General features: G+C 46.9%; 1 protein-coding gene across 6 annotated transcripts in view; it reads right to left on the reverse strand.

Annotated features, from left to right (window-relative positions):
• The window catches only part of LOC110507588 (alpha-actinin-4), a 50,275-nt gene extending 23,916 nt beyond the window's left edge, over nucleotides 1-26,359 (reverse strand). For 4 of the 6 annotated variants that reach the window (XM_036964946.1, XM_036964945.1, XM_036964948.1 and 1 more), the window contains exons 1-3: nucleotides 26,028-26,359; nucleotides 2,528-2,642; nucleotides 2,029-2,148 (exon numbers count right to left, since the gene is read on the reverse strand). In XM_036964946.1, coding sequence (XP_036820841.1) covers nucleotides 2,029-2,148; nucleotides 2,528-2,642; nucleotides 26,028-26,162 — 370 coding nt within the window. In that variant the 5' untranslated portion in view covers nucleotides 26,163-26,359. The remainder of the gene's footprint in view (nucleotides 1-2,028; nucleotides 2,149-2,527; nucleotides 2,643-26,027) is intronic. The other 2 variants (XM_036964944.1, XM_036964943.1) reach the window with 1 other exon arrangement.
• Nucleotides 26,360-26,559: the final 200 nt, after the last annotated feature.

Below are 26,559 nucleotides of genomic sequence, written 5' to 3' on the forward strand. Positions count from 1 at the left end.
CACAGTGATGGGCTGGGTACAGCATGAATAATGCATTTAAGCAAAGTCCCAAGGTGTTACAGCAGCTTTGAATAGGTAAGAGACAATGGTTGTGTCTGTCCCCGTGACCCTCCAACGCTTCATCATGGAGTCTGTGTTAGTGTGTTAGTTTCTATCTATCCCCAGGTCTCTCTCTCTCTCTGTGCCTGCCTCGGTCTCCCTCTCTCTCTCTGTGCCTGCCTCGGTCTCCCTCTCTCTCTCTGTGCCTGCCTCGGTCTCCCTCTCTCTCTCTGTGCCTGCCTCGGTCTCCCTCTCTCTCTCTGTGCCTGCCTCGGTCTCCCTCTCTCTCTCTGTGCCTGCCTCGGTCTCCCTCCCTCTCTGTGCCTGCCTCGGTCTCCCTCTCTCTCTCTGTGCCTGCCTCGGTCTCCCTCTCTCTCTCTGTGCCTGCCTCGGTCTCCCTCTCTCTCTCTGTGCCTGCCTCGGTCTCCCTCTCTCTCTCTGTGCCTGCCTCGGTCTCCCTCTCTCTCTCTGTGCCTGCCTCGGTCTCCCTCTCTCTCTCTGTGCCTGCCTCGGTCTCCCTCTCTCTCTCTGTGCCTGCCTCGGTCTCCCTCTCTCTCTCTGTGCCTGCCTCGGTCTCCCTCTCTCTCTCTGTGCCTGCCTCGGTCTCCCTCTCTCTCTCTGTGCCTGCCTCGGTCTCCCTCTCTCTCTCTGTGCCTGCCTCGGTCTCCCTCTCTCTCTGTGCCTGCCTCGGTCTCCCTCTCTCTCTCTGTGCCTGCCTCGGTCTCCCTCTCTCTCTCTGTGCCTGCCTCGGTCTCCCTCTCTCTCTCTGTGCCTGCCTCGGTCTCCCTCTCTCTCTCTGTGCCTGCCTCGGTCTCCCTCTCTCTCTCTCTCTCTGTGCCTGCCTCGGTCTCCCTCTCTCTCTCTGTGCCTGCCTCGGTCTCTCTCTCTCTCTCTCTGTCTGTGCCTGCCTCGGTCTCTCTCTCTGTGCCTGCCTCGGTCTCCCTCTCTCTCTCTCTCTGTGCCTGCCTCGGTCTCTCTCTCTCTCTCTGTGCCTGCCTCGGTCTCCCTCTCTCTCTCTGCCTCGGTCTCCCTCTCTCTCTGTGCCTGCCTCGGTCTCCCTCTCTCTCTGTGCCTGCCTCGGTCTCCCTCTCTCTCTGTGCCTGCCTCGGTCTCCCTCTCTCTCTGTGCCTGCCTCGGTCTCCCTCTCTCTCTGTGCCTGCCTCGGTCTCCCTCTCTCTCTCTCTGTGCCTGCCTCGGTCTCCCTCTCTCTCTCTGTGCCTGCCTCGGTCTCCCTCTCTCTCTCTGTGCCTGCCTCGGTCTCCCTCTCTCTCTCTGTGCCTGCCTCGGTCTCCCTCTCTCTCTCTGTGCCTGCCTCGGTCTCCCTCCCTCTCTCTGTGCCTGCCTCGGTCTCCCTCTCTCTGTGCCTGCCTCGGTCTCTCTCTCTCTGTGCCTGCCTCGGTCTCTCTCTCTCTGTGCCTGCCTCGGTCTCTCTCTCTCTGTGCCTGCCTCGGTCTCTCTCTCTCTGTGCCTGCCTCGGTCTCTCTCTCTCTGTGCCTGCCTCGGTCTCTCTCTCTCTGTGCCTGCCTCGGGTCTCTCTCTTTTGCCATTTGTCCTTGTCTCTCCATCTCTGTCCGCCTCTCTCTCTGTCTCTCTCCCTGGGGTCAGGATGCTTCCAGCAGGTGACCTTTGGCCGTGTAGGGTGGTGGGCTGCTGGTCAGGGTGGCAGGGGCTAAGCTGAACCTCTGACAACAAGGCCGTGTGAATCATGCAGTAGGAATGAGGGGTGGAGGCTGGCAGGGCCATTTGTCAAGATAGCTGGAGCAGAAAGGTCATTGTCACGGCGACAGAGTCGGACGTGCACTCTCGGCCTGATTTACTGGCCTTGTGAAGGGCCTCTTGCTCCCTCTCCTCTAGAGCTCCCTTCCTCTCCAGCCAAATGACTTCGCTCCCGAGTGGGAGATGTACTTGGCAGGATGCTGTGAGCTTTGGAGTTGTGTGTGTGTGTGTGTGTGTGTGTGTGTAGAGTGCTTGTGTGGTAGGTAAACTGACCCTCCGCGCCAATGGACACCAGCTTAACTCCTTTGCCAGCGATGTAGTCCAGCGCTTTGTTAACGTTGTTGATCTTGTGGACCCTCATCTTGCCTCTCTCGGGCTTAGGTAACCGTTCCCCTGTGGATGAACACACACACACACACACACACACACACACACAAACAGCCAAAAACACAGGCAAACAAAATGCAGTGAGCCCAGAGAGTCTCATGACAAAAACAGCCCTTTCCACTGTCTCAGCAGAACAGACAGGCACAGCTCCTTTTAAAGTCACAGTATCAACCTTCACACTCAAAACAGACAGCATCCTCTACAGGGCCAGAACCATGGCCTACGACCAGACTACTTAGTTGAAAGGTATCAAAAGAACAGGGGACACTAATGCGTTACAGAGTCCTTTTCTGGCACCGCACTTTCTGCCACAGTAGATTAGCGCTTAGCTGTGGTAGTAGCGCTCTGCATGTGTCATGATGATCTAGTCGATGGGCTGGCTCACCTGAGATGACCTCCAGCAGGAGCATGAGTTTGAGGCCATCCCTGAAGTCCTCCTCGATGTTCTCGATCTGCGTGCCTGCTTTCCTCAGGTGGGAGTTGCACCAGGCCGTGAACGTCTGGAGAGAGACAGGAAGTGAGGTCAGAGTGGGCGGAAGCGAGGTCACAGATTGGTGTAACCAATAGGAGGCACCAGTAGGAGGCACTCTTTCCTCTGGTCAAAAAAAAGATATCCCAATGCCCCAGGGCAGTGATTGGGGACATTGCCCTGCGTAGGCGCTGTCTTTCAGATGGAATGTTAAACGGGTGTCCTGACTCTGTGGTTTCTAAAGATCCCATGGCACTTATCGTAAGAGTGTTAACCTCGGTGTCCATACCATCATCCCCAGCTTGCAACTGGCCCAGTCATCCCCAGCTTGCAACTGGCCCAGTCATCCCCAGCTTGCAACTGGCCCAGTCATCCCCAGCTTGCAATTGGCCCAGTCCCCCCCCCTTCCCTGTAACTATTTCCCAGGTTGTTGCTGTACACTTACCTAGTAAAATAAGGGTTAAATAAAATGTAAAAAACAGACAAAGGAACAAACAGAAAACAGGAAGAGGGGAGCTGCAGTTCCTCAGGGCGCACAGACAGTAGGTTACAGGAAGTGCGCTGTGATTGATTGACATAATTCTGAGTATAAGTGCTTATTGAAGGATCAGGTCTCCCCCCGGGCCATACAATCTTATACATTAGGATTTAAAATAGCTAAACTGATCCCAATTCAGCACTCCTACTCCAAGCCTCTTTGTGAATATAGGCCCTGATCTCTTTAATTCAACTAACAGTCAGTATTTACCAGAGTGCTTCATGAGGTAAGTGAGTGAGCTGTAAGGTTGATGTACTGCAGTGTACGCTATCCTGGTCACATATCCGCTTGTACCATCACGTTAACTCCTAGTCCCTCATCGTCATGCCAAACATGTTTCTGTGCTCAGTGACACATTCTTTAAAAAAGGGCTCGCATGACAAGTAGTTGACATGATAGCACAAAACAGATATGGGACCGGGCTAACTGTACACATTATTAAAAACTAGGCCGGCACACAACATTAGCTCACGAGGCACTTTCTTTCTAGTGACAGTAATTGGAAAACATGTGTTTTGAATCTGCTTATTTTGAAAAGTTGTGGCACACTATTCATTAGTGGAGGGTTAAAAATGTTCTCCCCAAACTCCTGGTCTTTCTTTAAAAAAGAAAAAAATCCCTCAGAGAAGGAAACTAGCGTCTGAAATGTGAGCTAAATAGTGTTCCTTCCTGACTGGGTTATTCTTTATCCGGCAGAAATGGCATTATAAGAGGACTTGCAGTTCTTAACTCTGTGGGTTGTAGTCGACTGGAACATAGCTTCTGTAATCCACACCAACACCAATAAAACACAGCGATTCCTGAGTGGGTTAGTAGAGATGGGGGACACTAACCCTCGTACACCTCTCTCCTTGTCCAGAGTCAATGAGACCCAACATGGCTCCATTCAACCTCTGAGCTACCATTTGAACACACCACTTTGCCCTCTGCCCCCCCCCCCCCCCCCAATAACTTTGTTTCACCGTCTCCCCGTATCACCCCGTTTCACAACCCCGAGTTGGGATCAGTCTCCCCTCCCTCCCCCTAGGTTAGGCATGGCAGGGTGTTACAATGTGTGTTGAAGTATGACAACATTATGACAGGGTGCTGGGCCTGGGCCTGCCACTCTCCCCATTCCACTGGGCTGCCACACAAAGGGCCCATTGAGCAGCATGTATATAATGAGTCCCTTCAGCACCCTCCATGCCCTCCAGCCCCTGCCTGAGCGAGACCGGGACCCACGGGGACAGGGGAGGGGCAGGAGAGGAGGGCTGACACACAAACAAACATCCCCTGTAAACAATGCTCCCGCACGGTGTAGCTCGCCATCGGCCTCTGTAACAGAGCAGGGCGCAGCAGCATTAACATGCACAGATAATTACCAACACAACAAACTAACCTGAACATAGACAGAGTAAACCAGGCCACATTCTAATTACTCTAGCTAGACACCAATAGCCTATATGATACAAAACCACCAGCTGAAAATATCTATTGTATTCTACTTCCTTGTTGTGGTAACAGTGTTCAGCGACACCACTAGGTTACTACTAACCCTAATAGGAAGCGCCAAGGCTCCGGCGCCATATCCCTAACAGGCATGATGTCACACAGGGACACAGGTGGGCATCTCTAAATCAGGAAGGGATTGGGCATGGCAGACCTGTTAGCATTAGCGGTGGCATTTTACACCTCAGCGTTGCTCAAACGTTGAATCAATTTCCGTAGTGAGCAAATAGTTTGCCCTTCTATGGCCAGGTACGTTACGTGTTGGTTGAGTGTCCGTGAGGGGACACTATTCTTGTCGTGTTGAAGGACAGAGCAGGATCATTGCCACTCAGGACAGATCCTAGTAAAACAAGTCAAATGGATTACAGGGATCTCTGCTCTCTCAGTCTACAACCAATGACCTCGACTAAAATTGGACACAGACACACAGGGCAACAGCCAAGAGGAAACCTTGAGACAAGGTCTATCTGGAGATAAAAGCCATGCGTTTTTCTTTCCAAAGCTACCGGTATGTCCACGCTTGACTAATGAGGATCAGAATAACTCAGTTCTCAGTGTTCTGCTCAATTTGACGACAGAAAAAAGGTCACCTTCGGCCTAACAAGGGTTAACTTAAGGGTCATGTAGATGGACAGATAGCCCAGGTTTTAGACAACAAGGAGACAAACAACTCAGGTCTCTGCCTGCCAACCGACCAGCAGCACTCCCCGAGCAGGAATGCAAGGGAGACGCAAGAACCGACAACCTACACACCCATTCCTTCCTTCTGACACACACGATCCCTGACGACGCACGCAGCACCCTAATCAAACACCTGCTTTTGTGACACACTAAAACGGGTAAGGGTGTGGCTGGCTGCACCTAGAAAGAATGACATAGGCTCGCAACACAATGCTATTGCACAACCGCTGTGATGACCCGCCCACTGCTGTAATGAATGACAGCCTACCCAATCACTCACTGATGAGCTCACTCTCTAACCATATTGTGCTCGTTCTGTAACTACATACATGTACACGCTGTCTCCCAGTCAGTAACACGCTGTCTCCCAGTCAGAAAACAAGGCAGGCAGCAACATGCAGCAGGGCCAGCTTAGCTCTGGGAGCGTCAGCTAGTAGCTACGCCCCAACCATGTGTGTGTGCCCTAAAATCATTAAGGCCTAAGGGACAACGGCTGACAGGCCCAGTCAGGGACATGGACTGGTGGTGGGTACAATGAGTGTGTGCTCTCAATAGTCACAGAGGTGAGGAAACCAATTAACAGGGAGGAAGCTCCCACGCTACTGATTATAAAGTTATTGTCATCATTATAACTGCTCCTGTATGAGGTGTGGAGGGGGCTGTGTGCTATTATGGAGCTCCTGTGAGGATTTCGTGAGAGGCGACAGCAGAGGTGTGTGTCGCTCACCTGTGACTGAGTACAGGGGGGGGGGGGGGGGGGTAGCAGGCAGGCAGAGGTCTGGGAGTCAGTCGTCAACACCTTGGCCCACACAAGGCCACCTATTCTTAGGCTACGGCTCAATTAGCTAGGTCTGCCTGGTGGCCGACGCACTAGAGGTCTGTGAGGTGCCCATCGTCTCAGTCAGTAGTCGCATAATAGCCCCTCTGTTCAAACACACTGGAACAGGTAGCTCATTGTGCCTGCCCACCAGCCAGACTATTTCACTAGATGACTATTAGGAGTAATAGCATTTTCCTGACAAGAGCACACAAACACACTTGGAGCAGGAGGAAGCTTGATTATCCAACACCACTTCCTTCAAGTTCGACGACTGACTGGCTGGCTGGCCATTCGGATCAAATCATGTATGGAAGAATGACCAGGGCCCGTATTCATAAAGCAACGCAGGAGTGCTGATCTAGGATCAGGTCCACCCGATCTTTCTAATCGGATTCATTATGATCTAAAACAAACTGGATCAGCTATCCTGATCTGAGGCACTATCAATACGGGCCCAGGTTTCATTTTAGACACATTCCTTATAGAACGAACCCACCTAGTACCCCAACAGAGCTTAACATGACACACACTGGGGGAGCTGGCTGGCTATGTAATCTGGGAAGGCTGTACAGTGCTGACTCTCACCTACCCCCTGTGGCAGCTTATAGAGGAGAGGCACACAAACACACCCTGCTGCTCTATAACACCACCTCACACCTTTATAGCACACACACACACGCACGATACATAGCTAGGGAAACATGCAATGCATCAGCACATCCATAAGGCACACAGGACTGGTGTGAGGTAGTGGGGATTAGGGTGCACTAAAATGCAAAAGCACTGGTAGGGTTCATTTTCCCCCAGTGTTCAGCCTCACACACACACACGCCAGAGAGAGAGAGAGAGAGAGAGAGAGCCGCACGCCAGCTGAATTCATAAACAGCTGTTTGTACAATATCAGAGCTGCACTCCAGCTGAATGCATAAACAGCTGTTTGTACAATATCAGAATTCTCTCAAGGTCAGCTCTACCATAGACAGTGAAGCACCACTCCACCTTGGTCTTCCATGTTGCCCACCTTTTATCAATGACTCAATATAGCAACACAAAAGGCAACCTTGAGGGTATTGGATTCTTTGATGGCCAGCATGTTTTAATTGCTGTAGGCCCTACAGACCATCTACCTAGCTCCGGTCTCCAGTCCAAACTCACGCATGGTAATAATCTAGCCAGCTACCATAAGTAGTGAGCACTCATCCTCAACCATTTCCCAGAGACTTTCTGTTAGAGATAGTTAATGGTTGAGTAGTATATCCCTGGGCTGTTCCCTATGACTGGATCCCTCCCTGATCCTGCCCCTGTATTACAGAAGCCCTGGGCTGTTCCCTGACTGGCTCCCTCCCTGATCCTGCCCCTGTATTACAGAAGCCCTGGGCTGTTCCCTGACTGGCTCCCTCCCTGATCCTGCCCCTGTATTACAGAAGCCCTGGGCTGTTCCCTGACTGGCTCCCTCCCTGATCCTGCCCCTGTATTACAGAACCCTGGGCTGTTCCCTGCAACTCCCTCCCTCCCTGGGACAGGCCATCTATTACAGAAGCCTTTAAAGAGTATGCCCTAGTGTTGAAGTCACTCTGCTCTCATTACCCTGTCAGGTCTGGACAGGTGATCATAAAAGAAAAACACAGCACACACAAACCTCCCTCTCTTCGTGTGCTGACAAGCCAACACTAAAAAGAGGAACTGATCGGAGTACAGATTCTCATCCAGTGAGAAAGTGTTGTTTCAGTTTGCCAGTAGAAGTGACCATTAGGGAAAACTGCTGTAAACAGAAGCTGACAAACAGTTCGATAAATGAGAGCTTATCCTGACATCTCTAGTGGGCTCTCTTATGGTCGCCCAGAAAAACAGAGATGACAAGGAGAGGAGGAAAAGCGGGAACACGATTTGGTTGAGGTGTGAGCATGATGCATGAAGGTACGACGTAACATGAATGTCAAAGCCCTGCAGCATGACAGTGACCCACACATGACCTGCACCTCATGTTATGTGATGGGTGTAGGGTACACCTCTAGTAGGGAAGAGTCTCAGAATGCATCCCAATAAATCACTCCCTCCTCCTGATGTTCTCTACAGCCCACAAAAATAAAAGCGTTGGATTGGTGGAGGCATGGGCTGGTGGGAGATTCCTCAAATTCTTTCAAATCCGTGAAGGGACGTTAACAACTGCACACTTTGGAACTAGAGACTTGGGAGTGGGACACAGTGTTGCACAGCGGTGGTGGGCAGGAGAGTTGTCCCCAGGTCAGACTCAACTAGAGGAAGCTCTGGATAAAGAGAAGTAGTGACCTAGAAGTATTAGTGCTGCAGCCCTGTGTGGTTACTGGACTTTCTTTTGAAGTCTCCTGCAACAGGGGGGAGGGGGGGGGGGGGGGAACAGAGAGAGAGAGTAAATACCGGGGGCAAAATGTTGGACCTTTCACACACCGTAGGAAATTCCAGCAGGGGAAGCAGTGTTTATTTGTTGATTTATTTATGTGGCTTCCTGTCTTTGTGCGAGTCCAGGTTGGGTTGCACCGAGCAAGGGGGCTCTCCTGCGCTGTTAACCCTTTCAGTGACCTGCCTTGGGCCAGATTCTGATACAAGCCAAGACCCGGGGGATGAGACACACTGGGAGGAGAGGTACAGCTACAGGAGTAGAGCAGGATAGGGCCACACATCCTACAGACCAGCATGTCAACACTCAGGACAGTGAGGACACACTGTTGTGCAAATGTGGACTGTTGTGTGTCAATAGTAGTGCTCTGAGCACAGGCTGTTGCTTAATGTCAACAACTGCCAATTAGCCTATACGTTGTGTCAATAGTCAAGTCTTAAACAACTGCAGCTCCGATGCTCAATACACAGAACAAATTAGACAACTTTATCTGACCATGGACAAACACGTACATGCTGTAATTCTAGTTACTGGCCTAGGATTTAGTTGGGCCGAGCAGGCAGTCCTATGAGAATCTCTCAGTTACCTTATAAAGGATGACATTAAAAAGAGGCACCGGGCAGCAGTCACAGTGAGGTGAAACGGCCTAGTAGCATCCATTCAGCAGCAGCATGGGACATGGCTGGGTAAAATATGTAGGCCACAGGCAGCTCAGCTGACACAGGCAATATGGCCACCCACCCTAGCCTCCCACTCCCTGCTCAGTGAGAGGATAAAAGAGTGTTTAATGAGAGGCTGTGGCAGTGACCTGAGAGGGAATCTACCAATATGTGCACCGTTCCTTTCATCTGTGGTCCAGTATAGACCACCTTCAATATCAGGGGAGGGGAGGGATGAGAGAGTGAGGGGGAAAAGGGAGAGAGAGGGAGGGTTGGTGACGAGAGCCAGGAGTGCCGTCGAAGGAATGACCGTCATCTTAATTAGAATGATAGAGATGTCAGGAATGCCAACTATGTCTATTGAGAGCAAACTTCTGAGAGGCGGCTGGTTTGAGTCATGGCATTTTCGGCAAAAACGCAGAAGGAACAGTGAGGCCGGATTTAGTATTTAGTCTGCCAAGACAGCAGCTACTCTTCCTGCAACATTAAGGCAGTTATATATTTTAAAAACATTACATTAACAGATTTCACAACACATTAAGTGTGTGCCCTCAGGCCCCTACTCTACTACCACATATCTACAACACAAAATGTGTGTGTGTGTGTGTGTGTGTGTGTGTGTGTTGCTTCACAGTCCCGGCTGTTCCATAAACTGTATTTTTATCAGTTTAAAAAAATCTAATTGTACTGCTTGCATCAGTTACCTGGTGTGGAATAGAGTTCCATGAAGTCATGGAACTCTATGTAGTACTGTGTGCCTCCCATAACATGATCTGGATTGTGAAGAGACCTCTGGTGGCATATATTGTGGGGTACGCATGGGTGTCCGAGCAGTGTGCCAGTAGTCAATATCTATCGCAAATACAAGTAGTGATGAAGCAAATCTCTCCTTCACTTTGAGCCAGGAGAGATTGACATGCATATTATTGTTAGCTCTCTGTATACATCCAAGGACCAGCCGTGCTGCCCTGTTCTGAGCCAATTGCAATTTTCCTAAGTCCCTCTTTGTGGCACCTGACCACAAGACAGGTGCGACAAAACTACAGCCTATAGGATCTGCCTTGTTGATAGTGTTGTTAAGAAGGCAGAGCAGCGCTTTATGGAGGACAGACTTCTCCTCATCTTAGCCACTGTTGTATCAATATGTTTTGACCATGACAGTTAACAATCCAGGGTTACTCCAAGCAGTTTAGTTTAGTCATTACAATATTTAGTTGAGGTTTAGTGAATGATTAGTCCCCAACTTGTGTCATCAGTAAAGATTGAAAGTAGTAATGGGCCTAGACAGCTGACCTGGGGAATTCCTATTTCTACCTGGATTGTGTTGACGAGGCTTACATTAAAGAACACCCTCTGTGTTCTGTTAGACAGGTGCCTGAGGGGGCACACACTTTCTAGTAGGCTTAAATTGAAGATATGGCAAATAGGAGTGGCAATATCATCCGCTTTATCCTCAGTAATTTTCCACCCAAGTCGTCAGACCCCGGTGGCTTGTCATTGTTGATAAACAATTTTTCACCTCTTCCACACTCACTTTACAGAATTCAAAATTACAATGCTTATCTTTCATAATTTGATCAGAGATACTTGGCTGTGTAGTGTCCGTGTTTGTTGCTGGCATGTCATGCCTAAATTTACTAGTAATTACCAAGATCAGTGGGTGTTGCGATGAACGAGCCATCGGATTCAATTAATGATGAAGCGGAGTTTGCCTTTTTGCCCAAAATGTCATTTAAAGTGCGCCAAAGCTTTTTACTATGAATCTTTGTTTATCTTTGCCTCATCCCTCAACCATATAATGTTTCAATTCCTCATCAATCCACAGGGATTTAACTGTTTTAGTCATTTCTTTAATGGATGCATGCTAATTAGAATCAGGAATAAGCAATTTCATAAATGCGTCAAGTGCAGCGTCTGGTTGCTCCTCATTTCACACCAAGGACTAACTAATATTCTTTACATGAACAACATAGGAATCACTACAAAACTTTATGTATGACCTTCTGTACACTGTAATAGGCGCAGCCTTTGGAACTTTGGTCTTCCTAGATATGGATAATATAATGTGATAACTACATCCAATGGATTTGTCAAATTTCTGCAGCAATAGTAATGATGTGATCAATACATGATGATTTCATTCCTGTGCTGATTGTAACGACCCTGGTAGGTTGACAGATCACCTGAACCAGGTTGCAGGCACTGGTTACAGCCAGTAAATATTTAAAACACCCAGAAAATATACCTCTGTTGATATCACATACATTATCAAGCATTTCACACGTTATCCAGATAGTGACTGCTTGCACTTGGTGATCTATAAACAGCTCCCACCAGAATGGGCTTTAGGTGAGGTGATGAACCTGTCGCCATATTACGTCAACGGTGTTTAACATGAGATTCTTTAAGCTTTACAGGAATGTGGTTCTGAATATAAAAAAGGTCACACCTTTGGCATTTCTATTTTATTTAACCAGGAAGGGCTCATTGAGATTCAAATCTATTTTTCAAGAGCGCCCTGGCCAAGATAGGCAGCACCAAGTCATTACAAAAAAAATGACAGACCGACAACATGAAAAACTACAAGTAATCTAGTAAAAACCATTGAATTCACAAGACAGCAAATTAAAAACATTGACAAGTCAGGGAATCAGCCTCAAAATCCTTCATCAGTGATATAAACATTTCTGTATTGCTACCACTAGCAAAAGTATTATCAGAGATCAGAGTGAATGAATGAATGTCATCTGTTACTAGCAAATTATTGATTTCTTAAGCTACATATGTTTTTATTTTTTTACATTTTACCTTTATTTAACTAGGCAAGTCAGTTAAGAACAAATTCTTATTTTCAATGACGGCCTAGGAACAGTGTCTGTTCAGGGGCAGAACGACAGATTTGTACCTTGTCAGCTCGGGGATTTGAACTTGCAACCTTCCGGTCACTAGTCCAACGCTCTAACCACTAGGCTACCCTGCCGCCCCGGTGATGCTATAGATGAAAACTACCCACAAAAAAGATCTAATCTAATTTTAAAGTCCCAGTGCTGTCAAAAATGTGGTTTTCATGTGTTTAATATACATTTCCACACTGAGGTTGGAATAATACTGTGAAATTGTGAAAAATGTGATACTGCCCTTTTAGTGTAAGAGCTGTTTGAAAAGGCCGCCTGACATTTCAGCCTGTTTTGGTGGGATGGAGATTTTGCCTGCCCGATGAAAATCACCAGGTGGAAAATTAGTTAGACCAATAAGAAAGTTCCCAACCTGTCTGCCGATACCAGCTAGGTTTCCCCTCCCTGCTCAGACCACTCCCAGACGTCCGAGCAGAATTATTGCTTGAGAAATTGCTCTTAACTAAAAGCTATTTTGGTTTCTTTTTTTTAACCATTTTAACTGGAAACAATCACAGTAAGGTACATAAAGATGCACTATGCAGAACTCTCTGCAAGTTCCTGGTTGCTAAAATGGTTTGCCTAATTTTAGTTTGTGACAAAACAAGCAGTCATTGTCTAGAGAATCATTGTACCATCTAAACAGCTGTGAAATATATTTTCCATCAAATTGGTTTATTTTCAGCTGGTGTACAAAACCAAAATGATAAACTCCAAAACAAAACTTAAGAAATAGCCAACATAGAACAGATCTACCACTTCTTAGACTTGCTTTCAATGAGAATGGAATATCTATAGCTCACATTTCTATGTGAATTTGGTCAGGTCGCCCAAAAAGTTACATATAGTAGCTTTAATTGTTACCCAGAAATAATTTGATAGAGTTTAAAAAAAACATCTACATTGGATACTTAAGAGACCGTGTCGATGACTTAGTAAATAGAACTTCAGGCTCCACAGCCCTTGCAGCCACTGGAGTAAGCAGCCTTAGTCACCCTGAATCAGTATGAAATCTCACTGCAACGCCTCACACCACCCGTTCACAAACACCGACTAAATCGGCAGCCCGCAAATCAACTTCCTGTTTAACGAGCCACAGGACAGGAAAGGGGGGGGGGGGGGGGGGGGGGGGGGGGGGTGACGTCCATCCTTTAGTCTACATCCATCCAGGAAGAAGATTGTATTGAGATGAATCATTAGGAATGATAGTGATCCATCAGTGTAACACCACCACAGTTAACAATGTAGAAACCAGGAAACTAAACCACAGGAAATGAAGTCAACCTTAGAGTATCACGCTATGTTGGTGCATCTAAAATGTGCCGTAAATAGCTGAGATCACTTCAAGATAAGATGGGGATAGTCATGTTTGTTCATGGGTTCATGAGGTACAGCAACAAGGGTATTTTAAAGTATTTTACGGTTTTATGGGTTGGAACTTATGTGCTATAATAGCAAGTGAAAGTGTAAACCTTAAGGAACTACAGTCAAGTGGTAAAATCCCCCACATTCTGAGCTTTGTCAATAGACCGCCCCATGTGAACATCTAGCAGTCTAGTGGTGTCCCTTGTTACCCGTGACTTTTCCTGACCAAGAGCCACACCTCTAGTATAAATTAGGTAGTGACAAGTAGGTCCAAGTCCTCAAATGGTCTTTTCAGGTCATGATATCCTCAAATTCCAATGTGAAGTTTACAGCTATTTCATGCCCAAAGACAAATGATCATCTCGATTATTGTGAGCCGACGTCTTTGTCAAGGAAATGCTTTCATAGCCGCTCAAGGATCACTTTCAGAGTATATGCCGAATGTAAACAAACCCAGCCCGTACGGAAAGGAGATAAGAGTGTGCAGACTAAATAGCGAGCTCAGGCCTCATCCTTTTGGCAGTTGGCTTAGGGGAGGACTGGGCCTTTCCCCTTTTAAACCTCTACCCCAACTCACATTCCACTATGACATGGACACTTATTAAATACATTGGGTACATAACCCAAATAAATCACATCAGATGGAGATACTGTGGCAAGGTTCACATGGTAAATTTAGAACGCATGACAAGAGGTACGGAAATAAATGTAAAATTCAATTAAAGGGTTTTCCTTCCGTCCCAAACCCTCCACCCCCACCCCTCTGCAGAGGCGAGCGCTTAAGGATTGTGCCTTATCCAGATTCTTCAAATGGCAAACATAAGATAAGGATCCCTTTCAGTCTCCTCCCAGTTCGAGGCCAACGCCTGGAAACACAACCATTGAATCCCACACAATGGAGGCATGCAGACTGACCTCTATGGGGGCACATCCAGACCATTGTCTATGGCCCAGACATTCTGATAGACCATGATTTATGGAACGGATTCTTCACCTGCTTGTATTATTCTGTATGTTAGTAGTCATGAAACTGTATTTACGTCAATTATATACAATCAGAGTATCCAAATTGACCTTGACCACGGCTTGAAATGAGAAATGGCCTTGAGGGAATTTGCGATTGTAATGCAAGACCTGTGATCGAGTTACATATTACAGACTTCAGCCACCCCAAAATACATTTATTTACTTTCCAGAAGCTCTTTATCCACCCTTTGACCTTTAATAACAACGCAGCAGTTCAGCCAATCACAAAATAAGCTGATGTCATTACACGGCTCTGTCAGTACATGGCTCATTCTAGGGATATGCATGTTTGTTTGTGCTGGGTTGGAGGGAATCTAGGTCCAATCCTGCCAAACAGGGAGGATGTGTAGTGTGAGGCGAGTCACCCAACAGGATGGATGCTTTTGATGTGGCTCAGATCAGTCAGCATTTCCTGCAGCCTCTATGAGTAAGCGGTGATTGATGACAGCATCAATGGGGCTGGTCACCATAATGATGACAGACTTTCCACATAATACATCCAGACACGCAGATTTAACCTACTGTGGGCTAAACGATGATGGGAGGATGGGTCACAACTTAAGGGTGTGGTTCCACCCATAGTTTCACCCATCACTCAAACTACAATATACTTTTTTAAAGCAAATTTATGAGAAGTGAGTTGTCTAATGCCATTTTTTATATACCATGAAACAACACTATTTGAGTAACATTATGGATGACACATACAGTTAAAATATGTTATTTCCTGACTGTACAGAGGCTAAGCCACAGCATCTCCTTTTTCTGTAGGTGCTTACCAGAGCGTGAAGCAGTCCAACCAGAGTGACTGCTGACCTTATCTTTCTGGCCATTGAAAGAGGAAGCCATTACAAAGAGAAACAAGAAGTGCAGGACAGTGAAGCACAGCTGAGGAACAAATACAGCAACCGCAAGCACTCTAAACAAGGCAACAGTGGTCAAATATTAGCAGGACGTTCCTCAAACCGGTAGTTCTCACTTTACTCAACCAGGCGCGAGTTATTTCAAACTTAATCCCAAGGCTCACTGTAACCAAACAGGGTGCTCGGTTGGTAGAACCACGTCTGCCTCCTCTGCATTGGCCCACATGACATCTCCAGCAGCCCCCGCCATCAGTAAAGCTGGACAGGCAGCCAAGATTGTGTGGGTGCGCAGTTTGCTTGACACCTACACACAGAAATTCTCCTCGCAGTGTGTAGCCAAGAGACAGCACATTTTTAACAGGTTACTGTGAACTTGATGCCTGCCCTTGTCCCAGACATCTCAACACTGAGACTGAACTGGACTACCAATGAGCCATTTAGTCAAAGACAGAGGATTATGGGGGAGGATAGTCATTTCCTCAAATGGGTGTAGGGCTGGAATGACCGCCGTCCTAAGACGAAGGAATTTGTGAACGGTCGGCAAGAGTCTGAACTTCATGGCTCCAACACCACTGATGTAAGAACAAGAGATGTTCAGTGGGAACGCTGGCCTTTGTGCCCAGATGAACATGCTTAGGTAACCCTTGGGACTCGTTTCACAGCGATGGTGGGAGAGAGAGAGAGAGAAAAAGGAGCGTGACATTTCTGCTTTATTCCAGACATTCCCACTTGGGCAGGAGTGTGTAACTCCGGCCTCATTAGCCTGCACCTCATCTGCTCTAAATGTGTCACCTCCTCTAAATCTGTCACGTTCTCAGAGTCAGAGGAGATGTCTAAAACAGCCTCAAGCAATAGCACAGCCTGGAATCATCTCTTTAATAGCGATAGTCAGCCTGGTCTGCAAGATCAGAATATATTAAACATGAAGGGTCTATGGTAGGGTTCCCTAACTGGCCAGTGGGTAGTTTTACTTGCCCCCCCCCCCCCAAAAAAAAAAATCATTCTCATTGTTGGAAATAAGACTAAAAACATCAGGAAATAAGCTCTAAGTGATTTTCAATGTAAGAAATCTGTTTAAGTGTTCCCACGTATACACACGATGGTGTGCACAATGTAAGAAATCTGTTTAAGTGTTCCCACGTATACACACGATGGTGTGCACAATGTAAGAAATCTGTTTAAGTGTTCCCACGTATACACACGATGGTGTGCACAATGTAAGAAATCTGTTTAAGTGTTCCCACGTATACACACGATGGTGTGCACAATGTAAGAAATCTGTTTAAGTGTTCCCACGTATACACACGATGGTGTGCACAATGTAAGCAAGGTTTGAAGTTGTGTAAGTCAAACATATCTGTTTGTGCTTCTTGCAGTCAATTTGTAATTATGTTCCTGCAACCCAACCTTGCACTTTAGAAAAAAATAAAAAATATCATTTAGTTGATGATTTTATGGATTCCACAGCCTGTTTTATGAAACATAGCCTAGGCTTATAGATGAAACTGTCCTGAAGTTACTCAACTAATGTTCCATCTTGTGAAATTAGTTCAGACTACATTTATTTAACTAGGCAAGTCCGTTAAGAACAAATTCTTATTTACAATGACAGCCTAGCACAAGGCCTCCTGCGAGGCCGGAGATTAAAAATATTATATATTAAGGACAAAGGACAAAACATGGCAGTGGAATAATCAATCATAAATATCTTTCTCATTAACAGTAAGTCAGGCAAAGGCTTTAAGACCAAGGCAAAAGCCAGAATGTGACAGAGGGGAAGGTGTGGGCTATTTGTAGAAAGCCTTTGAAATCCAATGTGGAGGATAGAGAGGGAAACAGAGGGAGCGGGAGAGCGAGCCTGAGGAAAATGTAACCAAACCAGAAAGGCAGGCTGGCCCAGTAGACAGCATTGTCACATTAACCGCCTCTTCCTGTCGTTGCCTGCCTCTCGCACTCGTTGCCTTATAAGGTGGCGTTATCACTGTGGCGATGATGTAACAGCTTAAAGTGCACCCCCCCCCCCCCCGCATGCCTGCACACGCAAACCATTTTCTTCTTCTTCAAAAACACCTCTTTATCAGATGAAAAAGTTTGTTCAAATAATGGCCTGCATCTTAAAACGACAACCCCCACATCCTTTCACAACAATTGTGTCCTGGATGTGTGTGTGTTTGTTCTAAAGTGAAGGAATGTGAAACACGACACACACACACACCCACCTCCTAGGAGCCAGAAGAAGAAGAAAACAGGGAGAGAGAAAACACACTGCATTACTGCTGTAGCTTCTGTAACTGTGCAAACAGCACCCTCCATCCTGCCACTGGAGAAGGCGTCATGCTCCCGGTCTCAGGAAAGGTCTCCTATAGTAAAGTCCAATGTGTGCATGTGCGTGGCCTGAGATACCCTGCAGTGGAGGCTGGTGAGTTACACAGTCCTGTGGGTCATTAGGAGGGGGGCAGGAGAAGTCAGAACCCACCCCACCACCGACAGACATTCCACAGCTAACCCGACCCTTTATGACTCACAGCCCTTCATGTCTGACACACACACACACAAAATGGATGCCAATAAACTCTTCAACACACATTGCAAAGGCATTTACAAACATAGTTACACACACAGGATGCCAAGATTCTTGCTTAAATATTGTCCAAATGGCCATTGCCTAATCGTACCTATACACAGTCGAGAGCAGACTCACATAACTCTCACCCAACACAAACATCCAACCAGCCTTTTCTAAACAAAACACTGATCCCAAACATTATGAAGAAGACGAGAAGGGGGCGGGGCTGAGGGAGAGAACATCACTAGACACCACACCCCTCTCCTGCAGTCAGAGTGTGTGACAGGTGATATGTGTGATGTGGTGAGAGTGGGCAGGGAGGGAGCCCTGGAGCTCAGCCCCTCTGCAGAAGAGGGGGGCAGACAGAACCTCTTAAGAACCAACCCGGAACAGGATCTCTGGCTCGGCCACAACCCACATCACTGACTGGGGAGAGACTGACTGGCTGCGACCCACTTCCCCGCCCTCCCCATCCACTGCCCCTCCCCTCTCCAGGGTTTTCCGCTGAATCAGACTCACTGCTGCTTCATGTCATAAACACATGTACAGTACTCAACCCCTCCCTCCCCTCAATCTAAGTGGATTTGATACAATGAGCCCGTCTCAGATTGACCCCCACAGAGTCAGTTGGCCTGGGGTGCTAAGCCAGGGGGGGGGTTACCATACATGCAGGTGGGGGATATTACAAGGCCGTTGAGTGTAATGCCCTCTTAATGACTTTCATAATGCACTGGAGTCACCCCCCTCCCCCTCTGGGCTGCTGCGTGGACCAGTCCTGTGTAAGCTTCAGAAACCGATATCTTCACATTCTTACATCCTGGAAATGAATTACACTGGCCTGGTCCCTAAAGACCATGGTAGTAGAGCAACACCAAAGACTGAGCTCAGAGAGACTGTACAAGATCATACCAACAACAATGTAAAGAAGACTTCAAAAGAACAGTGGTACTGTGTGACACATGAGAACAGTGTGAACGCTGGTGGTGTGAACGCTGGTGGTGTCAACGGTGACACACTGAGGCATTCATTCACACATGAGATTCACCCATCTGTTTGGCTGGGCCTACACTGCTGCAGGTTGTTAGATTTTCCAGTACACAGCTGTGGTGGAGGGCCCCCTGTACAGAGCACTCTTTGTTAAAAGCTCTCTTGTTAAATAATGCCTTTGGGGGCTTTGATTTGTCCAAGATATTGTCTGGTGCACTTCCCTGGCCTGCACAGCTCTTTGAGGAAGGAGAACAGAGATGCAGGCAGTTGGATGATTCCCCAGTGAGTATAGGAGAGGAAGGAATTCACTGGGGGGAAACATATCTCTGACCCACACCCTGGGCCTGCTGTGATAAGGTCCTCTGTCAGCTGGCCAGTGACCAACAGGGAAAGGCAGGTCACAGTACAGACAGAGATAAATCACCCCAAGTCCTTTCCTCATCTCTCATCCGGCAGGTTATCCACTAACAGGCCTGGTTAAGGGTGGGGGGAGACACATCAAGGGCAATCCTCCTCCTTCAGTGAACACGGATCATCACTCTGTATTCGCTCCCAATCTGCCTCACGCTACGCTTATGGCCCCAAATCTCTCCTACTTTGTGGAACTGAAAGGCACAGAGTGATCTGATTCTCAGGGCTACTTCTACAACTGGAGTTGAATAAGGAAGCAACAGAAAACCACAGAAGCCACAACCTTTCTTCCCCTTTCCTGCTACTCCCTTGAGATGGACTCTAGTAGAAGTTACATACTGGGCTGAACTAGGGCAAACAAGCCCACGGGACTGGGCGAGTTTAAATGGGGACATCTACGGCACGAGATGAGCCAGTGGTCTTGACACATCATGCTAGAGAGATGGTGATGTCTGTGCCCAACCTAGCCCGAATAACCTCTCAAGTTAGAGGACAAACCTTTATGAGTCTAGTGGGTGAACTGTCTGGCATAGCTGTACGCTTCTGGTCTTTGTAAGGTTGTTTGTGTGCTAGCAACAGTCTCTGAAGAGCTGCCTTTGTGTTGCAACACACTCGAGGGAAAAAAGCCAGGCATTTCACTTCCTCCCTTACAATCTGCCGGTCTGCCTCTGTAAATGCCTGACTAGAAAGAGCGCCTCCCACACGAGGACCCAACCACAACGGCTGAAACGTTAAACCGCACTAGCTTGCTGATGAAGACAAAATCTAACCGGCTGCTGGCCAAAAAATATAAATATATAGCCTAAATCCTAAAAATAAGCCTGTGTATTCCCGTGGGCAGTGCTCTAATCCTCTTACAGTCTTTTGTCTGGGCCCTGTACACTTGAGTCTTTCAGTGGCGCTGCAGACATTAGATGCAAACAATGGGCCAAGGACAGAGGAAGTGTTGCTGTGGTTGATTCTCTCTGTGCACTCTGACTGGATGCAGGGTGAAACCACGAACCGGAGGACAGCGACAAAGTCAGACAGGGACTGTGTGTGTGTGTGTTCAGGCACTTGTTTATTTTCTGTTGTTTTCCAAGGGCCGGGGGCAATTAACAACATCCCAAGTCCCAACAGGCCTAGTTTTGAGACCCTCTCTCACACTGTGCCCCACTTACCAGGGTCTTTAATAATAAAACGAGAAGCCACAATAGAAATGAGAGACTGCCTCAGACAAAACACTCCAAAGAGCTGCTCTTCTTTATGACCTTCCCTTATCATGGCTACAGGGTATCAGGTGCCCCATAAAAGGTGTTGTGAGAAGCAGTAGTGTCTGCCAATGAACTAACTAGTATAGATCCTTCAAAAAGACAGGAAGCAGTTCACTTCGGTTGTTAATACACACCTGCTAGGAGCACCCCAGCAGCAGGTTCATCAGATCGAACCACATCTATCCAGACCTGACCCAAACTCAGCTGACCGACGGTTAAACCCATCAAACCTGCAGTTTATAAGCAAACACTTCTATCCAAACAGATCTGTAAAGTAGGTCGTTGGGAATGTGTCCTTCAGCTCAAGGTTACCATTTGAGCAGCATTCTCCACAGCTATGGAAAGTCACTGACCAAAAGGCTTACGGATTCTGTGGGTCTCTGACCATGCCCTCCTGATCCTCCTTAGCCCTTCCACCAGAGCCATGTTCTTATTAAGTCCCCTGATCCAGCTGCCTCTCCTCCAGCTGGGATAACGGTGAGATCATGTCAGGGGCCAGCCTGCTACCAGAGCTCAGACACCAAGTGCTGCGGTTAAACAAACACTAGATACATTAAAAACTCAATGACAAGTCAGTGGGAGGATGGGGTCAATGGTAGAAAATGTTCTATTGCGAGTCAACTTTAAAAACGGTGTGGTCCAAGGCAGATCTTTACCAAATGGTATAGCGCCAGACTGTAACCGCCACTGATGTGGTTAGGATAGAGCCATCCAATGATGGCATGCCCCTGGTGATGATGACCCAGTCAAAGGTCACCTTTAAAAGTAACTGGTCTCTGGTTCATTGTGAATTCAGGTGGACTGCGTAGCTGTAGTAGGCATTCTACCAGCCGAAATGTCTGTGTTTCACTGTGGAGGAGCCTTTCCAATAGCAGAGATGAAGGCCTTCAGCAGACTCATACAAACAGACAACATGTTTCTCTGCAGCAACATATTGATGTAAAGTACAACGTAGTCTCTCTGCACATCTGCTCCCAGTAACGGAGTCTCCCTGTGGCCTGACACTGACTGGATATGATATCAAATATTAGAACCAGCCTTTTATCCAGACAGTCTTTCCTGAGGGGGTTTCAGGGGATTTGTGGGACAGACGATGTGTAGGGTTCAGGCCAGGGTTAACTTCCAGAACAGATTGGGGACATCTACTGCTGTTGCTGGAGGTGGCACTTGGCAAGACCAGTAACATGGGTCAATTGACAGAGATACAAATGACATCTAGTGAAACCTGGTAGGCTGCACTAGAGGACGGTATTTCAGGTCCTACACTTAAGTCATTGACTATGAGCGTTGTGGTAGAGCTAGCTAGACAAACGCACTGGTGACTAAAAGCCAGTGTTGATGGTGGTGACTCAGATCAGAAATTGGTTAGAACTGCCATTTTTCACTAAAGCAAGATACTTTTCTTTAGAAGTTCAGATCAAGCATCTCATAGTGCAGGGGTAGGCAACCCAGGTCCTGGAGTGCCACATGTATGTTTTTCATTTAACCGACCTGGAAAACCAGGTGTGGGGAATATAGGCAATCGCTGAACTGATCAATTAGCTCAGTTGGTCAGGTGTGGTGCCGAGTTGGAACAAAATCCTGCAGGACCTGTGGCACTCCAATAACAGGGTTGCCTACCCCGGTCATAGTTTGTATGGGTTACTTAGGCTGCTAAAATTAGCCCACTTCTGCATTAGAATACATACAAAATAATATATGGGTGTCTATGAAATTAGAGTCTCAGACACAAGGCCACAATTACACAGTGGATTGCAGTAGTGGTGCTTTTAATAGCAGCACAGAGGGCCACCTGCTAAAAGCCCTGCTGTGCAGCACTGTGGTCTGGCTCCCCTGCGTCACTAAGCTTGGCTCTCACAGGTAGACTAAATAATGACTAGTCCACAACTGCCAAAAATGCTACCTGCGCTGCGTCCTTGGTGAGGCTTTTATCAGAACAGACAAATGCTAGACACACACACCTTTGCTGACTGAAGGGACACACACACACAATCTACTAGCGTTGACTGGCTAAATTGCCAGAACATGAAACAGGAGGGGGAACTTTGTTTGGTTAGACGGAACAATGTTTACCACCAACCCATGGCGAAACCCCACAGTAATTTCTCTGCTGTGTGGAGAAACTAACTTCTCTCCTAAAGCCCCCTCCCACTCCCCTCTTTGCCCCATAATAATGCAGCCCCTCCCCTTTTGCACAGACCACCACACCTAAACACACATTCCTTTCTCCCAATTGCCTACAAGTCCCCAAAAGCACAGGGCCTGGTCCAATCAGCACAGAAACACACACACACACACGTACAAACAAGCAGTACTTCAAGTTGATGTAAAAATGTGATGTGAGAGATATATATATATCACATCTCACACGTACAGACAGAAACCACAGACGGAAGTAGGGGAGCTGCACATTGCAGATATTTGACTGCTGACTTTAAACAATCCAAAATGAGATTTGGGGGTTGATATCTATAGCCAAACACAGTGGAATGTTGGCACCAGCTCAGAACACAATCTCCCAAAAGAAACGCAGAGTAGTAGTACTAGGATATACAAGATGTACAAGTCACTAACCTTAGCCAACAGCAACACTACTATAGCGTGTGGGTTGTTTTCAAAGACCCCATCTATGGCCTCTACCATGTGAAGGCATGAAGGACCTCTCCACACTCCCCTAAAATGTAGCCCAGCAAACAAACAGGAGGGGGAGCGAGAAACAGACCAGAAAGAATGGCTGACATGGAAAAACACAAACAGCCCCCCACCGACCACTTCAAAAACAAGTGCACCCAAAAATGGGTAGGAAGACACCCCTTGCCCTCACTGTGACCACGCAATTTCCCTGTTAGCCGGCCTGCCTGCCCTGGAGGACTTTCCCATCGCGCCACATTGTCCACATCTGCAATCCTGCAAAACCCCCTTCTTTATCAGTCAGACAAAAAAAAAAAAAAAAAAAAAAACAGGACACCCCCACCCCCCTGAAACTAGCTATAATGGGCCACAAATGGAATGTTTCCCCCTGCATGCTCTTGCTGTGGGAGAGAGAGAAGAGGGAGTGAGCGAAAAAGGGAGCGAGGGAGAGGGGTTACATTCCATTCTGCTCTGTCCCTCTTGCCGCCTGGTCGTTTTACATTCCGCTGATTCCAGATCAGGGTCAGCAGTACTGCTCCCAGGCAGATGACAGGTCGAACACTGACGTGAGATTAGAGAGGGACCACACCTGTAAAAAAGTGGGCAGCTAGAAGGCCCTCGGGCAGATGAAACAATTGAAACTCAGGTGTAGTTTCTCTATGGGCGGAGACAGGTATATCCACACCCACAATCAAGTCTTTCCTGCTCATCCCTACATCAGCCCCAGTCACATGAAATCAACAAAGGAGAGAGAACTGGCTTATTTCAACATGGAAATCAAAATCAGACACTCCCAGTAGTCCAGTGCTTTGTGCCACAATTCCCTAAAACAGCCATGGCCACGTGTGGAGAAACCAAACCAGCCAGCCCCAAACTGATCGAATCAGCCAGTCAAATGAATATCTTTGGGAACTGGGAGGGGAAGGAAGACATTTAGAACACTGCCCACCTTAGCAGTGTGCTAATCTGTGCAAGTCAGGTTAGGAGAGAATAAGCGTTTCTCTCGGTGGGGCTGAGTTGTAAAAGACTGTCAGTCACCAACAAATCACAGTCATGCAAACAAGGCAGGTACTTTGATAGCGCAGTGATAATAGGGAAATGAGGAGTGATACAAATTCCCGTTCAATTGAATAATGTGAGCGACCATATCAAAACAGTGTACGAAAAAGTGTTGCCATCACATCAGACTGACAGTGGTTGGGTTTTGGGTGACTTTTACCCCTTTTGCACATATTTGGTGGCTGAATGTCCTTTGCTTTTAAGTGGGTTGGCAAACTGACATCCCGAGAGACATTTGCATGGACACTGATTCCAACATTGCCCCACTAGAATTGCAATAAAACAAAAAGAATGGCCTCACAGAATTTTGTGTACTACAACATGTCTCAGCCTGCAGTTGATGTAATGGATTAGGTTGGACTTAATGTTTCTCAAGCTGAAATGGAGCTCTCTGAAGTGAGTTAAGTTGTAACCAGTGTAGTAAACTGGACTAGGCTGAGCAGGACGAAACTTGGGTGTTGGGAAAAAAACACTTTAGGTAGGCCATTCATAGATAATTGACCGTTTCTTTTGACATGAGCACTTTGTCCATACTCTGCTTAATGCCTCCACTTGACGTCTGATTTCCACATATAAATACATTGGCTACATTACATTAAGTGTAGAATCATTGGTGGGAGGCATTCATTAACTTTATGCAACTGGCACAGCGGCAGTGAAAACGCCACAGGAATTTGCCCTTCATTCCCCCGCCGACTTTTCTGAAATAAATTAATGTCACGACTCCCCAATATCTCGTCCAATCAAACTCCATGTTGAATTTAAGTAGCGTGTTTTTTTTTTTTTTATTCCTTACATTTAAGGATACACATTTTAAGTGTTCCAAAAATCTATACATTCTTCAGTAACCGGTGTTGATTTCAGTTAATTAGTCCCCATTGCCTGCGTTTGTAGGCCATCTGAGTCAATCATTGATTATTTTTCTTCCTGTGAGGAAACTTTGGCCTCCCTTCTTTTACAGGCAGACATATTTAGAGTATATCGACATACATAGAGGGTAAAGCTGAACGCAGGGTTAGGCTATATCAATTAGTTTAATGAATAATGCTGAGCGTCAAAACGCTGAGTAACGACGGGCTGTAATATAATGCTCGGTGTGGTGTCACTCCAACTTCAATTAACGCAAACAATTTTGACAGTGAGATGTGTAACACTACACACCCTCAATCATCCCAGACTGTCAAGCAACGTTGCTTCAAATCATCATCAATTGTTCTTACTCCACATTTCACAATTCCAGGGATCGATCATAGTAACATGGGCTCGAACATTAAACGATTAAATCAGGTCTAAAAACCGTAAAAATATTTTCAGCTGGAAATGGTGCTGCGATATTGTGCGACAGAACAAGTAGATAACAAAAAAACAATTGAACTCAGCAGTATACTTCGACCCAGAACATCTGATAGGACTTAGAGGACACCATTCCGTATGCTATTTTTGAGTCACATCGAAATTATGCATATTACGTTGGCCATCTTGAATCTTGTTATTCTCAAGAAAAATGGCAGAAATATCGCCTGGAAAATTAAGGCTAAATAAACGCCAGAACTATATAGGCTACAATGTTTCATTCCAATAAAAAGAAAAATCACCGTTGTCCCCAGTCGAGTTAGAAAATACCGGTAGTTGTCGAAATGACGCATGTGGAAAGAGTTTTATAGCCCATTTCTTGTTAAACGTATACCACCATATCGACACAGGAAAGTTCGTTACATTGAGACGGTATAAAATCTCGTTGCTTTATAGATGCAACCAGGGCCCAAATTCAGTCCCCGACCTCTCCCTGTCATTTTACCTTTCTCTGCTGTTTCTCCCAGGCCGGGTCCAGCAGCAGGTCCCGGTCCCAGTCATTTTCTTGTTCTCTTGGGTCCATGTAAATGGCTGGACCTCCAGACGATGCTTGACTATTAGAAGCGTGATAATCTACCATAGTCTATGGTAGTCAAGCTATTAGCTATAGAAAGAGTAATAAAAGGGGATGTGACCCAGTTGCGGTAACTCTATTTGCTTTCAACGTTCGGTCAGGAATATCCGATCTATACACTGAAAATACCCGCTACAAGAACGCTTAATCTCCAACCGAGGAGGGAATGGTGTGGTCGCAAGCAAAGAGCCGCTCCTACAAAACTGGAGTAGGTTGCCAGGCCCAAATAGCTCATGAATATTCAGTGACCTGCTTATTATTCATGAGCTCATGAAAAACTGCACCCGAAAGGCTGGAGAACACATAACTTAGTAGTAGACTATAGCCTACTAAAAGTATTGTTCTAAAAAGTATTATGCCTGATATGTAGCCTAATGCCTTTGTCAAGTAGCGCAAATCATTG

Source organism: Oncorhynchus mykiss, chromosome 27 (genome assembly GCF_013265735.2).
Source record: "Oncorhynchus mykiss isolate Arlee chromosome 27, USDA_OmykA_1.1, whole genome shotgun sequence".
NCBI classification, from domain to species: domain Eukaryota; kingdom Metazoa; phylum Chordata; class Actinopteri; order Salmoniformes; family Salmonidae; genus Oncorhynchus; species Oncorhynchus mykiss.